The sequence below is a fragment of the Pseudochaenichthys georgianus genome, chromosome 5 (assembly GCF_902827115.2).
Source record: "Pseudochaenichthys georgianus chromosome 5, fPseGeo1.2, whole genome shotgun sequence".
NCBI classification, from domain to species: Eukaryota; Metazoa; Chordata; class Actinopteri; order Perciformes; family Channichthyidae; genus Pseudochaenichthys; species Pseudochaenichthys georgianus.
The window spans coordinates 37806022-37820092 of NC_047507.1; the positions used below are offsets into that span (position 1 = coordinate 37806022).

The 14071-nt window shown below is 41.2% G+C and overlaps 1 protein-coding gene across 1 annotated transcript in view; it reads left to right on the forward strand.

Annotated features, from left to right (window-relative positions):
* Positions 1 to 3980, forward strand: part of grip2b (glutamate receptor interacting protein 2b) — a 366783-nt gene extending 362803 nt beyond the window's left edge. Inside the window, exon 23 of the mRNA XM_034082549.2 lies at positions 1787 to 3980. Coding sequence (XP_033938440.1) covers positions 1787 to 1954 — 168 coding nt within the window. The 3' untranslated portion in view covers positions 1955 to 3980. The remainder of the gene's footprint in view (positions 1 to 1786) is intronic.
* Positions 3981 to 14071: the final 10091 nt, after the last annotated feature.

Here is a 14071-nt window from a genome sequence, read left to right on the forward strand (position 1 = left end):
TCAAACGTCAATAACTCACTCTGGCGCTCCTGTTGCCCCCTTGTTGTTGGCGGTGTCAACAGCTGCTTTGGGCGCAGTTTGGTGTGCCCCGAGCTGCTCCTATCTGTTGCATTGAAGAGGTGCGGACTGCGCATGCACCACTTATAACGAGAGTCAATGGGCAAAGATTTCTGCGCCCCAAGCAGGAAACACGTGACTTATCAGTAACTTTAGACATCGTAAAACAATTTATATCGATATTTGAACGTATATTATACAATTAACTGACACCAACTATATAATATGTACCTTGTTCATTAAAAAAAAAGTGTAGACAATCAATAACATTTCAATATTTTGTAATGACAATCTAGAATGTGGGAAGAGGTGGGGCGGCGCCCCTAGTGCCCCTATGGGCCGGCCGCCACTGATACTCTCTCTAGTAGAGGTTAACTCTGAGGGTTAGCGATGCTTGCTAATGTAAACAAAGACCATATTACGTCCAAAACACGCTGCGCATTGTTTCTGATACAGCAACGTTAGGGCTGTGCGCGTAAAGCCAGCCCACATTTCTGATATTACGTCATATCAGACTCAAATCTGGATCAGCTCCGTTGTTCCCCCGTTTTTAGAGATTTGGGTACGGAGGAAAAGAGAGAGGGTTTTATTTTCTGACACTTTGTGAGTTCCCTGACACACCGGGGACACATATTTATGAATAAAAGACATCAATAAGTGCAAAACCATTCATTGTCTTCAATGTAGACATGCTGCAGGCGTGGTCAAACGAGGTAGTGGTGACAAGATGGCGTGCCAGCTTTCACAAGCTACTATTTTCAAGGCATGAGAAGGGCCTGACAGCTGCTAACAGAGTTAAAAGAAGTTCAACATTTGGAACGCAGCAGTAATACTCAGAGTTTAAAGATCTATACATAGACATACATACTGTATAGAACTATATTCATTTCACGTGCGCCTCTGCTCAAATGTTGCATGATCATTAATATCTTCTGTTATTATTTCCCAAGTATTCAAATCAAGTTTTATTTATATAGCACATTTATAAACGATTTATGGTCGAGCCAAAGTGCTGTACATAAAATAAAAATAGCCTACAGTAGAGACACTTTACAGCAAATACAACAGCACAGATTGTTCAGAATATCAGTATGAGAAAAACGACACCCTCTGTCCTTAGACCCTCTGTCCTTAGACCCTCACATCGTACAGGGAAAAACTTCCAGAGAAAACCCACAGTTTAAAGGGAACATGGGAGAAACCTCAGGGAGAGCAGCAGAGGAGGGATCCCTCTCCAGGACGGACAGACATGCAATAGATGCCGTGTGTAAATCAAAGAGATAATACATTTGACAGCATAGAGACCGAACGTTAGGAGTGTTAGTGGGCAGCACGCACACACACCAAAACAGGAGCGGGACAGAACTGAGACCGAAACAGGTGTCTCATTGGCAGGTTTCATTATATATAAATAAAAAAGGACTAGGACGAACACATGTTGATAGGGGAAGATGGTCATTGTCGCTTATCGATGGCGGCGCAACCTACCTCAGTGGCCGTGAACATATCTGACCAAAAGTCGGCATCTACAGCCCAATCAAAGCTCCTTAAGTCTTTCAGATGTTAAAGACGTGAGCAAACTAACCTCTATCTCTTTATTTAAATTGCTTAAATCAAAAAGCCGCTCCAACAAGCAAGAAGTGAAGAGAAATGCAGTAGAGGCCTGGCAGAATGTCACAGTATAATTGACAAAAGCAGCCCTTTTCTGCCGCTCCCCGTCTTTGTCCAGGTGAACCACGTGAGGACCAGGGACTTTGACTGCTGCCTGGCGGTGCCCCTGATCACAGAGGCCGGGGACAGACTGGAGCTGGTCATCAGTCGTAACCCACTGGCCAATGACGACGACGACGACGCAGAGGACAATAACAACACGTTTGACCATCATCTAGACCTGTAACACACACACACACACACACACACACACACACACACACACACACAGCAGATAGATCTCTCCACATACTGTACATGCACATGCACACACTCTGCCACACCGGCAGGGGATGTACAAGAACTGGTGATTAAGTTGCAACTGAGACTGGCCCAAACCCACACCACACTCCACCGGCTTGCAATAGTTCTACTGAAACACAGAGACTCCTTCAGGAACTCACTCACACTGTGAATTGCATGCTCACACAACCACCCCTTGCCATTCACACCGGGTTGAACTGCTGTCACACCGTATTATTCTCACTGGGATCTTGCAGAGAAACCACCAGGGACTCTCATTGAGGCGTTCAGCGTTGTTCCAACATGAACAACCACTTCTCTGGCACTTTAACCGGCCATTCACTGATTTTGACTCTTTAAATATTATTTTGACTTTAAAAAATCATAAAAACCTGCAATTTGGATGAGGTCATTCTAGCAGTTTTTAATGCAAGGTTTATAAAAATATCTAGTGCTCAAACTGCCTAGCTCAGTTGGCAGATTTGTTGTTAGAAAAGCTATTACTACTCATCATTCAGACTGATCCGGCTGTTTCTACAATGCGGCCGTCGTGAGAGTCCATATTGCGGCTCAGTTGTTTTGGGGAAAGGTCACGATGAGCTCTCAGCTGTCGCATGGCGTTTGAGTATATTAGATACCTCTGCACATAATAGGGTCACAGTGATATATATCCACGTGTGCCATAGTTACAAGGTCAAGACACTGATGTCATCACAACTGCCAATTTCCTTCTTTTTTTATCCAATCATCGAAGGGAAAAAGAATAAAGGGATGGATTTTTGTCTTGATTGCTTCAACATTGTCGTCAATGGGGCAGCTGTGCTCATGGACATGCGTGGCAACATGTCTTTCTTTCTGCACCATCTATTAGATTATTGACCTTTTTTAGTTTTTTGGCTTGAAGAGTTGCCAAATCTTTCACGGCCTACGTCTTGGAGCACTGGGTTGGTATCGCCTCAGCTTATTCCTAAACTACAAAGTCAAAGAGCGGTAGCTGCCATGGATGCAATGCAGATAGCATTGCTCAGGGTCAGGGGTCACAATGATCAGAGAAACACATGTATGTCATTAAAGGGGCTCTGTGGAGCGCTTTGATGACACATCTGGCGCCTCTTTCTTTTTGAGACATTGGTTTAATGGCATTAACAGCATGGAGAACGAGTTACAGCATCACTGGTGTTTACACTGTGAGCTGGAGGGGGGTTCAGAGATAATAACAGAACAGAAATAAAGCTATGTTTCTTTGCAACAAACAGAAAATATGATTTGAGTTGCAAGTAAACAAAATGGTGGAAAATGTAAAGGCCAGTGGGAAAATGTGTACTTCATTTATCTTTAAGAATACAGACAAACTATTGGGTCAATTTGTAATGTCCCCTTACATACAGACACATGTGACCAGGCGCTCACAGCCCAACATACATGTCTGAACAGCAGATAACGTGGTTTTGTAAAGACTTCACATTCCCCCTGCATGGTTTGATATAGTGTTTATGCTTTACACGCAGATGTCATTTGAATCCAGCACGTACTGCTGCTTACATATGAGTGATTGTAAAAAGTACAAGCATAACAAAGAGTAGTTTCCGCTATTTGGTTTAAATGATTATTTATCAAGATTCTTAGATAGGTAGATGCTCCACTTGTGCTGCCTACGTAACAGATTACGAGCTACAGTGTGAACAGCAAGCTACTTTAAAAAGAAATCATAAATAAATACCAAGTTGTGGCAAAAAATGCTTCACTGAGCACCTTCATATGACATCTGCAGATCAGCCATGGACATTAACATGTTACTGCTGTTTGACTTTGTAGGGAGAACGGACCTGTGTGTGGCCGTGATCGGAGTAGACGGCATCATCTGCATTGAGGATGCTGAAGAGTGTGGGTGGCGTTTAGTAAGTCACACACACGAACAAGCGTATTGTCTGAAACACGGCCCGAACGCACAGATAACACGAGGTCGTGTTGCTGGGGCTGTCTTATGGTGTGTTTGGCTGTGACGAATCCTGCATCTCTGTTTCAAATGTACATGTGTATGAGTTTGGTATATCTGAAAGATGCAACTCAATTTGGGATGAACTTTAGATTGCGTTGTGCACTGTGACCTGGTATTTGTCCCCCATGTATTATAAGTGCGTTAGGAAAAGATTGGCAGCGAGTTTAAATCTAATAAATGCAACTAATGGTCCTTCAACAGAGATTCAGAATAGTAGCAGCAACACCTTACTCAAGTATTGCCATGGTGTTCATTTAATGATGTCTTCATTGTCCTTGTTTCCATACACTTCAATGATCCTTTAGGTTCTAATCATTCCCGCTACTTTTAAACATTTCAGATTTATTTCAGATGTATTTCTTATTTCAATCGTGCCCATCAGTTTGGCCTGGCGTATGGGATCTACAAAACCCATACGATGTGGCTGCTCTGCAGATAAAGCACGTAAGAGAAAACTATTGAAATCAGTACTGTTGAAAACAAATCATACTTATTGAATCCTCCAAAATGGCTTCATTCTCATTCCTGTCTCCATGTTTTCTCTTATTCTGCAAAAACTCACGCTTGCCCTTATTATCTGTGGATTACAGAAGTGAGGCTTTGGCTGCCACGCGACTGCTGCGCATGGCAGGAGTGTGTGTGTCAGAAGGAAAGAGTGTGCTACGGTCAGATTTCTATATATGCGTTCCTGTATGTAAGCACAATAGAGAGAACTAATGTTGTGAGTGCACAAAATGTTTGAGCGACAATAAATACAACACAAAGACACACAGGAATACGACAGTATTCAGAGTGTGTGTTTAAAGAGAGAAGAGACGGAATAGCCTTTGCCCTCTGAAGGATTGGACATTTTTCAACAGGAACAATCACAGCCTCTGTTCTCCCTCTCTTTTTTTGCAATGTCTCCCTCTATGTTAACATACAGTGGTGTAGTGGGCGTTGGACGCGGGGGTACGCCCACTTAGAGAGAGAGAGAGAGAGACGAGAGAGAGAGATGAAGAGAGAGAAGGAGAGAGAGTAGAGAGAGATGAGAGAGGAGAAGAGGGAGAGAGAGGAGAGAGAGAGTAGAGAGAGGAGGAGATAGAGACGAGGGAGAGAGAGAGTGAGAGAGAGAGAGAGAGAGAGAGAGAGAGGCTTAGTTGCAATACTGTAGCTTATGCAACTCAGGCCTATAAATTGTTTATGTAACTTACGTGCCGGTGTGTCCGTGGTTTTGAGTCGTGTGTGTTTGAGCGCTGCGCCGTCTGCTTTTTGCAGTACAGTATCTAAAGTAAGGACTAAGCATAGCGGGTAGTTCTGTGGGACCTGTCTGCTCGTTTTGTTGAGTGCACTGCGCACGTGCGCACTTGTGTGGCGTTTGTTTGGATCTAATTAAAATAGCGTCCCCCCAGTAAGAAACCCCCACTACACCACTGGCTACATAATACTGTTACAATCCAGCTGCCCCCTCTTTGAGAACACCAGTGTGTGTGTGAGAATGATGTGTATATGACTGTATCCAACCACGTCTCACGGCATTCCGTGTTATCGTCACAAAGTTAATTTAATCTATTGATTCGTGTTCACCATCATGATGTTCCCCTTTGTTTCGTGTCACACAGAACGATTTGAAAAGCAATGTATTTCTATTGGTAGTGTGTTTCGCGCCTGCACCAGTATTGTTGTCGGTAGGGTCCTGGAAGACCGGAAGCTGTGGGTTTCGTAAAAAATGTTCTTTGTTTAATAATCTTACCCTAAGCCTAACCCTATCCATTTTATTTTAAATTGTATAATGTCGGAGTTGTTTTGCCGTCGGGAGGAAAATAAATTAGGCAAAGAGCCCTCAGAATACTGAAATCTGTATTTCTCATATTTGTTTCCTTCTAATTGTTATATTTGGTGCAGGCACGAAACATACTACCAATAGAAATACATTGCTTCTAAAATTGTTCTGTGTGACACGAAAAAAATGGCGTTATCGTGTTGGTGAACACGAAAGATTAATTAATTTTCGTGACTATAACACCAAATGCCGTGAGACTGCTGTGTTTTGCTTTATTGGTACGCTAACAACAGTTTGTGTGGCGGTTTCTATGTGTGTACAATATACACGTGTGTTTACATGTACGTATCCAAGAATGTCAGTGTTTCTCTTTTCTTTTACGCATGTATGAATTTTTGAGCATGTTTGTGTGAATATGTGTGTGTGTGAATCTTTGAGTGTTTCAGAGAAAGAGAGCTAGGCGGTGTACATCTCATTGTACAGTGGTGAAACCTTTCAGGGCTGTGGGGCGCTCCGGACCCCCACGAGACTGAACACAGTGTAAAGAGAGACAACGTTTTCATACATAGGAAAAAAGGGTCTCCAAGCACTTACTACAAAAGAAGCACACTGTTAAATACCATGCACTGTAAGTAATCTCATTTACGAACATGTCTGAGTATTTTTACGAAATGTCAAGTGGCCAAAAAAATAAAGGTTTTGTAAAGTAACAAAAAAAAAGAAAAAAGTGGTGAGAAAAGCCTTTCAAACTTTTTTGTTTGTTTTAATGTACGTATGTACGTATGTGTGGTCATCCATACTCCCTATGCATTTCTGGGTCAAAGGTCAGTTTAAGCCCAATCCGGAATCGTAATAAATGTGATGAGTGAAGTTAAGAAGAAATATACAACCTCATCACATGTGTATGATTGTAAATCCCACGTGTAGTTAAGTGGTTGAAATTACAACAAAACATGCTTGGGACAATATAGGACTGATACTGCAAAACCTTAAAAATACAAATGATTAGTTACTAATTGTATTTAGTTTGGGTGGAGAATATGTCTGCAATGAATGTCAGAAGGATGTGTGACAGTTATACCATGTAACCTATCTAGCTGTTGTCATTACCCCCTGTATACCGTGTGAAAAGATGTCATAAATGTCACAAGGCTGTTATATAATCTAACATTCATCCCATCATCGTCTGCACAATTTCAAATGCTTACTATTACACAACGACTCCTGACAGCACACATTCACACAAGATATGTTGGTTTTATTTTTGACCTAACTGGGCCTAACCCACTTTCTTACCAAGAGGATGCTAGCTCAAATCCCTTTGACCAGTCCTGGAACCAGGCTGTGGAAGTGGAGTGAGTTGCCTCCTCTTTTTCTTATTGACAGCTTTTGCAGCAAGTCATTACTTGTTGTTTCCTGTTTGAGCTGGAGCACGTGTCGGGGTTTCTACTGCATGATTCGTAACTGTGAAATGTAAGACAGTCATGTGTTCAGTGTTTTAATGTGGATACAAGTGGAACAAAGACTGCTCTTTATGTCAAGTCACAACTTTCTGTTTGTACTGCGTGAGAAAAGAGGGGAAGTTTTCAACCCTACAGTGGACGGGATTGGAGGTTGTTATCTGCTAGCTAACCGTGTGTAGCGTGGCCTGAACACCACCTATACTTCGATCTGTTCAACAATAGATAACTATTGATTATGCTTGGTTACAAATCATTTTTGATCCTTACATTAATTCCGATTATCCTTGTTAATGATTTATGAAGGCTTTTAAGTTTTATTTTAAAAAGGGCTGGTAATCATATAGCTATCCAAGAAGTCCCCTTTGGCTAGGAGACAGAGCTATCTAGCTAAATATAGCTGATGTCTTGCTAGCTTAACTATCTATAAGCCATTAACTTAATGTTCAACACAGTTACCGTTAGGGCAGTAATAACTATAAAACATACTTAGCTAACTTTAACCATCAGTTTTCTGCATAGAAAATGTAGTTAACTTAGTAGTTTTAGTATCTGTTAGCTAGCTTATAGCATTTTTCCCAGAGAACTAGTTTAGTAAATAACTATAATGAGCTGCCCAGTCTTGCCATCACTGTAAAAATGAACACAAACAATGTACTCACTGTGACTGTACACTTTGAAGATCCTTTCAATTAAATATGTGTTGACAAGTCGCATCAAAGCTTAATGCGATTCCGGATTGGGCCAATAATAATGTATGCGTTGATATTGTGTATCTTTTTCAAATTGTGTAAAATTCTATTCTATGTAATATAGTATTTTTCTATAACAATACTACTCTTCCAAAATATGGGAGGAAATACAAAACAAGAATTATGAAGGAGAAAATCAAATGTATAACGTTGTTGTTGTTGTTGTTGTTTTGGTTTTTTCTATGAAACAAGTGTATTGCTATACTTCTCTTTTCGAGAAGACATGAGATGAGATCCCAAGTAAAAACAATAAAAATGTCTAATTTTATGTTGGGTTACTGGTCTGGCATTATTTTGGTCTGTTTTGTCTGAAAGGGTCATATGATGCATGTTGGGGTTTTCCCGTACCTGGGGGGTATACTGCGAAGCAGGATTTTCGCTTAGCGGCTAAATTCAGGGAAAACTCCGGCTTTCCGGTCATCCGAAGCTGGTTCTCTTTTTAGCAGGCTAGATCTCCATGGTAATATATGCTAAGCAGCTAACCTGGTCGGGGACCAGGTTAGGTTGCAGGCCTAAGAGCTCAACTCAGTGAAAGCACCGCCTGCTGACCAATCAGAGCTCAGTGTGCGGAGTTTAAAGCGATCAAGTCATATTACAGGAGAAAGGAAATACAGAAAAACTGCCGTCGCAGGAAAGACGGCCGGCAAAAATCACCGACTGTGTGAACGTGAACATGAATAGAATATCACCTCCATCTTCAGAGCAATCTGACTATTATAACATTAGCGTTAAGAAAGCTTACTTAAATATCGGCCACAACATAAGTAACCGGATCAGAGTACATTAAGTACAGTCCGCGGCATATCACTTCATAATGTATCATATTCATATATCTCCTTATCTGAGTCAGCTGAGCCGTATCTGGCCGTGCAACACTCACAGCGTCACAGACTGGATGCAGAAGTATTATTTGAAGCAACACATAAGTTGACGAAACACTCGAGACAAATGTAATTGAAGTCAGATCGTGTTTTAGACGGGCAGTGATATCATAAACCTGTTAATATACGCATTCAAACACTTTTTCTTTTCCAGCTGTATTCACCTTGCAGGTGCAGCTCTGTGGCTTTGATCCTGGATAAAGTGTTTAAGTCATGGATGTTTAAAGTTTAACTTCTTCATTTTTGACTAGTATTAAAGTTCACTTTTCATTCAGGAAGTATGTTTTGGATTAGGCCAACCGGCTAACTCAAACATATCCAGGTTAGGTTGAACCAGCTTCGTAGTATAGGCCCCTGTAGTGTGTATATAGTTGTGTGTGCATGTGAATGGTCTGCAAGGGCTAAAGTCCAGAGGGAGTCTCTCTCTCACACACTCAGCTCTTTCAACATTAAAGCACAGAAGAGGCACAACATACAAAGAAGAACTTGAACATTAGCATAGTCAGCCTCTTGAAATGTAAACAGAATACTTGTGTGACAATAAGACAGTCTGTTTGAATCGCTCCTTTTCTTGAATGCAAACTTTTCAACCGAAATTCTAGAACCTGTCCAGAAATAATATCACAACTAAAAATGAACATGGGTTTGATGTTTGTTTTTTCCAATTAAAGTCACTGAAGTGGAGTTAATACTTCTGAGTGAAGGCTATCAGAGTGTCACGGCACAAGCTGCATGCTGCATGCATATCATGCAAGATGTGTTAGTTCCTGAACTAGCCATGTGTGTGTGAGGTTGGAGTTATATCGGGTAGGGGGCCAGCATGTACACATTTATAATGAACTGTGTGTAAGTGTTGTGTGTGTGTGGCTGTTTATGTTGAAACGAGTGCGTTCCCATGTAAGTAATTGAGCCTCTTTTTAAGTATTTATTTTCCTGTCCATGGGTACAGTGTGACACGTGATCTTTTTTTTTTTTAGTCTGCTGAATAAAATTGTTTATTTTACAGTATGTGTGTATACGTTTCTGCTCATCACTCACACACACACACATACCATGTATACATCACTCCAGGGGACATTACATTGACTTACATGCATTTTCTGGAGACTTATCCTAACCTTAACCATAACCAACACATGCCTAACCCTAACCCTTACCCTTACCCCTAATCCTAAACCTAACCAAGTCTTCACCCTAAATGAATGATTCCCCTTATGGGGACCTCCATTTTGTCCCCATAAGGGAGGCGAGTCCCCACATGTGACTGTAAACAGATGTAGGTCCCCACAAGTATAGTAATGCTAGGCCACACACACACACACACACACACACTTCTTCCCCACAATTCCAATGATATGCACGCAGCCTTATGATAAGAAACTCTGTCTCTGCTCTGTGTCACACGTCGTCATTGGTTGTATACTTCCACCTCCTCTGGCATATGCATTCATCATATATAGTAGAGTATTCTTTCACACACAGTGACGTCACGAGCTACCCACAATGCAACGCGCGCCATAGATATATATATAAATCCGCCATTTTCCTGGAGGTGCTAATGTAAACAGCTAGCTAACGTAGCCAGGCAGAGCACACTAGGTTTTTTTTTCTGAATTAACAACCGAAGAAATCGCTGCATGTCTTCGGATTACATCTCTGGACTTGAGGGGTGTGCTCTAGGTCGTTACCAGCGTAAACTAGAGCTGTGTGGGTCGTCCGATTGCCCTTACAGACTGCCTGCGGATGTATGGAAAAACGACCCTCGAAAGTGGCCTTCGGTCGATTTTGGCAGCATCTACGTCTATATTCTGGAAACACCAGGTGAATACCCCACTTGTCAAAATAATATTATCATGCCAATGCATATATGTGGTATTTTAGAGTTGACTAGATATTGATTAAGGCAATAGACTATGATATTCTGCTTGCACCTCGCGTGAAATGGCACATACCGGAAGTACGGTGTCGCCCTCGGCCCAAAACCCGTATGTGTGTGTGAAAGAATAGTAATTATTCTAGTACATCTTGTATTTTAACTACATCCTTTGCTTGGTGTGAATGTGCCTAAAGGAAACCCAGGAGCTTCCCTGTTTCTATAGTGGTGAAAGCAACTAGACCTAAAGTAAATAAGTAACTAAAACTCAACTGAAAAAATACCTGAAAACCATGTGAAAAGAAAACTGAATCCTTTTGGAAATGTTTTAAAACAAACTATCTTGTGATTTTTTTCAAATGTTTTATTTCATGACTAATAGCCGCGTTCACACTGCGGTACTTTTCCCACAAAGGTTCATGCGAACTTAGTTCATGATCGCGTTCACACCAAAAAGAGCCGGTACTAAAAGTCGTTCATGCGAACCTTTTTACCCCCTCGAAAGTCCCTGCTAGAGAGCAGGGACTTTCGAGCGGCTGTTTTTTGAGAAAAGAGCTATATTCCTGATTGGCTGGGCGAATTGCAAACCACACCCCGTAAAACTCCCAAAAAGTTTTGTGAAGCCGCCATTTTATTATCCTCGCATTAGCATTATTAGCATTAGCATTAGCCCAGCGCAGAAACGCAGAGAGACTGACTTATGGCAACACAAATAAAACATGGGAGCGGTGGAGATGAGGAGGTGTCGGCGTTCTTGCGATTTACTCGGAAGGCTTCAGTAGAAGCCGCTGGGACTCCCAGCAGCTTCCACTGAAGCCTTCCCCAACTCCGGGGACTTCCGGCCGGGGACTTTGGGCGGCAGTATACGCCGTGAAGTGGGTTGCGGCCTGCCAGTAAACCCAAAGCAGAAGAAGAAGAAGTAACGTCAGCGGCTTCATTTGCCTAATCCACCCCCAGGGACTTTTTCTGGTGTGAACGCGATCTGTACTTATGGAAGCCCATTTCCGCCACTTGAAAAAAATAAAATCCCCATGAAAAGTCATAATTATGAGATAAAAAAGTCGAAATAATGAGATAAAAAGTCATAATTATGAGATAAGAAAGTCGAAATTATGAGATAAAAAGTCATAATAATGAGATAAAAAGTCATAATTATGAGATAAGAAAGTCGAAATAATGAGATAAAAAGTCATAATTATGAGATAAAAAGTCATAATAATGAGATAAGAAAGTCGAAATAATGAGATAAAAAGTCATAATTATGAGATAAAAAGTCATAATAATGAGATAAAAAGTCATAATTATGAGATAAAAAGTCATAATTATGAGATAAGAAGTGCGCATGCGCTGCAGTGGCACTGTCTTCAAAGGTCCCTTCATCACCTTGCTGCTCTCCACCATGCAAACGGCATCTAGTAGAGATGTTAAGATTCACCGATTCGCATCGGCATAAACGTTCAAGATGCGAGTGCACCGGTTGAAAGAGTGCACATCGGCTACAGTTTGGGTTGAACCGGGTTGAACTCGCGATGCATCGATTGCGTCAACGCTCAGCAGAGACGATCTTTGATTTGGATATTTGCTTCGCCCGAGGCCGAGAGTCTCAGTTATCAACACACACGGAAGTTGAGGAGAAAGAGAAACACAGCGCACCGAAAAATACCTACAAATCAAACGTTTGGCAACACTTCGGATTGTTCAAGAAAGACGGTGTAATAATCCTTTATGCTATATAGTTGACCGCAGGTCATGGAGAGTAATAAGGTATCCGTAGACCTTTGTATGAGGTATCTTTATTACTCAACAGGTCTACAGCCATGATACATAGATCCGTCCTAGATGCGGGCTTGCATACACACAGTATCACTCCGCAGCCGCACCCCATCAGTAACGTCCTGATGGTATATGTGCGCGGCACTATATACTACAGTCAACTTGAAAAATCGCTCGCAAATTGTAAACGATGCCGAGCCGCTTTAAAGTACACACGTAGTACGAGGAACTTAGCGACGCACATAAAGAGGCGACATGGGGTCTGCGGCTGAAAAGAGAAACCTTAAAGTTAGACATATGAGTTAAATCACTCAGTGAGGTGATCTGTCAGAGAGAGTGGTGTTTAGTTTACAGCAGCATGTGACGGTCAATAATAATTTAAATGTCTTCCTTACTGTAAGCAGTTATGAAATACCTGTTTGTGAAAGGTTATTTGTATTCTTTATTGTTCCTATAGAACCCACTGCTTTCTGCTCACTGGTGAGTCAGCCTATGGATGAGTGTTAAGCACATCAGGCTGGCAGCTGTATGGGCATGGCACTGTGGTAGCTGTTATTTGCACATTGTTAATCATGAGCAATGCATCCTTACATTGTTTAACTGTGAGGTGTTATACAATTGTACAGTACTCTGGAGAGCTTTTAAAGGTAACAAAATAAACGGCATGATGGGATGTGCAGTACCAAATATGTAAAGCACTTTTTTGTTAATGTATGATTTGCTGCATATAAGGAATAAAACAAAAATCCTCTGTCGTACCAAATTGAAGTATCATTATTTTTGCATTGTGTTGAATCGCATCGTATCGCACCGAATCGCATAATATTGAATCAAATCGTATCGAACTGTATCGCAACAGGGGTGAATCGTATCGTATCGTATCACCTGGTGTTTCAAATGTATCGTTAATGTATCGTATCGTGGCAACGTATCGAGATGCGCATCGTATCGGCCTCAGTGATGGAGATGCACATCCCTAGCATCTAGTCCTAAATAAGGTAACTATTACAGGTGACTTTTGTAAATGTTAGATGTTAAATATAGCCTATATTGCAGCTACACTACAACAATGCAGTTTATAGCTTTGACATTACCTGTTATGAATAGAATATATATGCCTATAGTTTTGTGGTAACGTTCACGGGTTAGAGTTAGAGCAACTCACAGCGGCAGTATGCCTACACTATTGTCATTAGTGGCGTGAACGTTACCACAAAACTATAGGCATATATATTATAGTTCATAACGGGTAATGTCAAAGCTATGAACTGCATTGTTGTAGTTTAGCTGCAATATAGGCTATATGTAACATCTAACATTTACAAAAGTCACCTGTAATAGTTACCTTATTTAGGACTAGATAGATGCTGTTTGCAAGGTGATGAAGGGACCTTTAAAGACAGCGCCACTGCAGCACATGCGCACTTCTTATCTCATAATTATGACTTTTTATCTCATTATTATGACTTTTTATCTCATTATTATTACTTTTTATCTCATTATTTCGACTTTCCATGGGGGATTTTATTTTTTTCAAGTGGCGGAAATGGGCTTCCATATG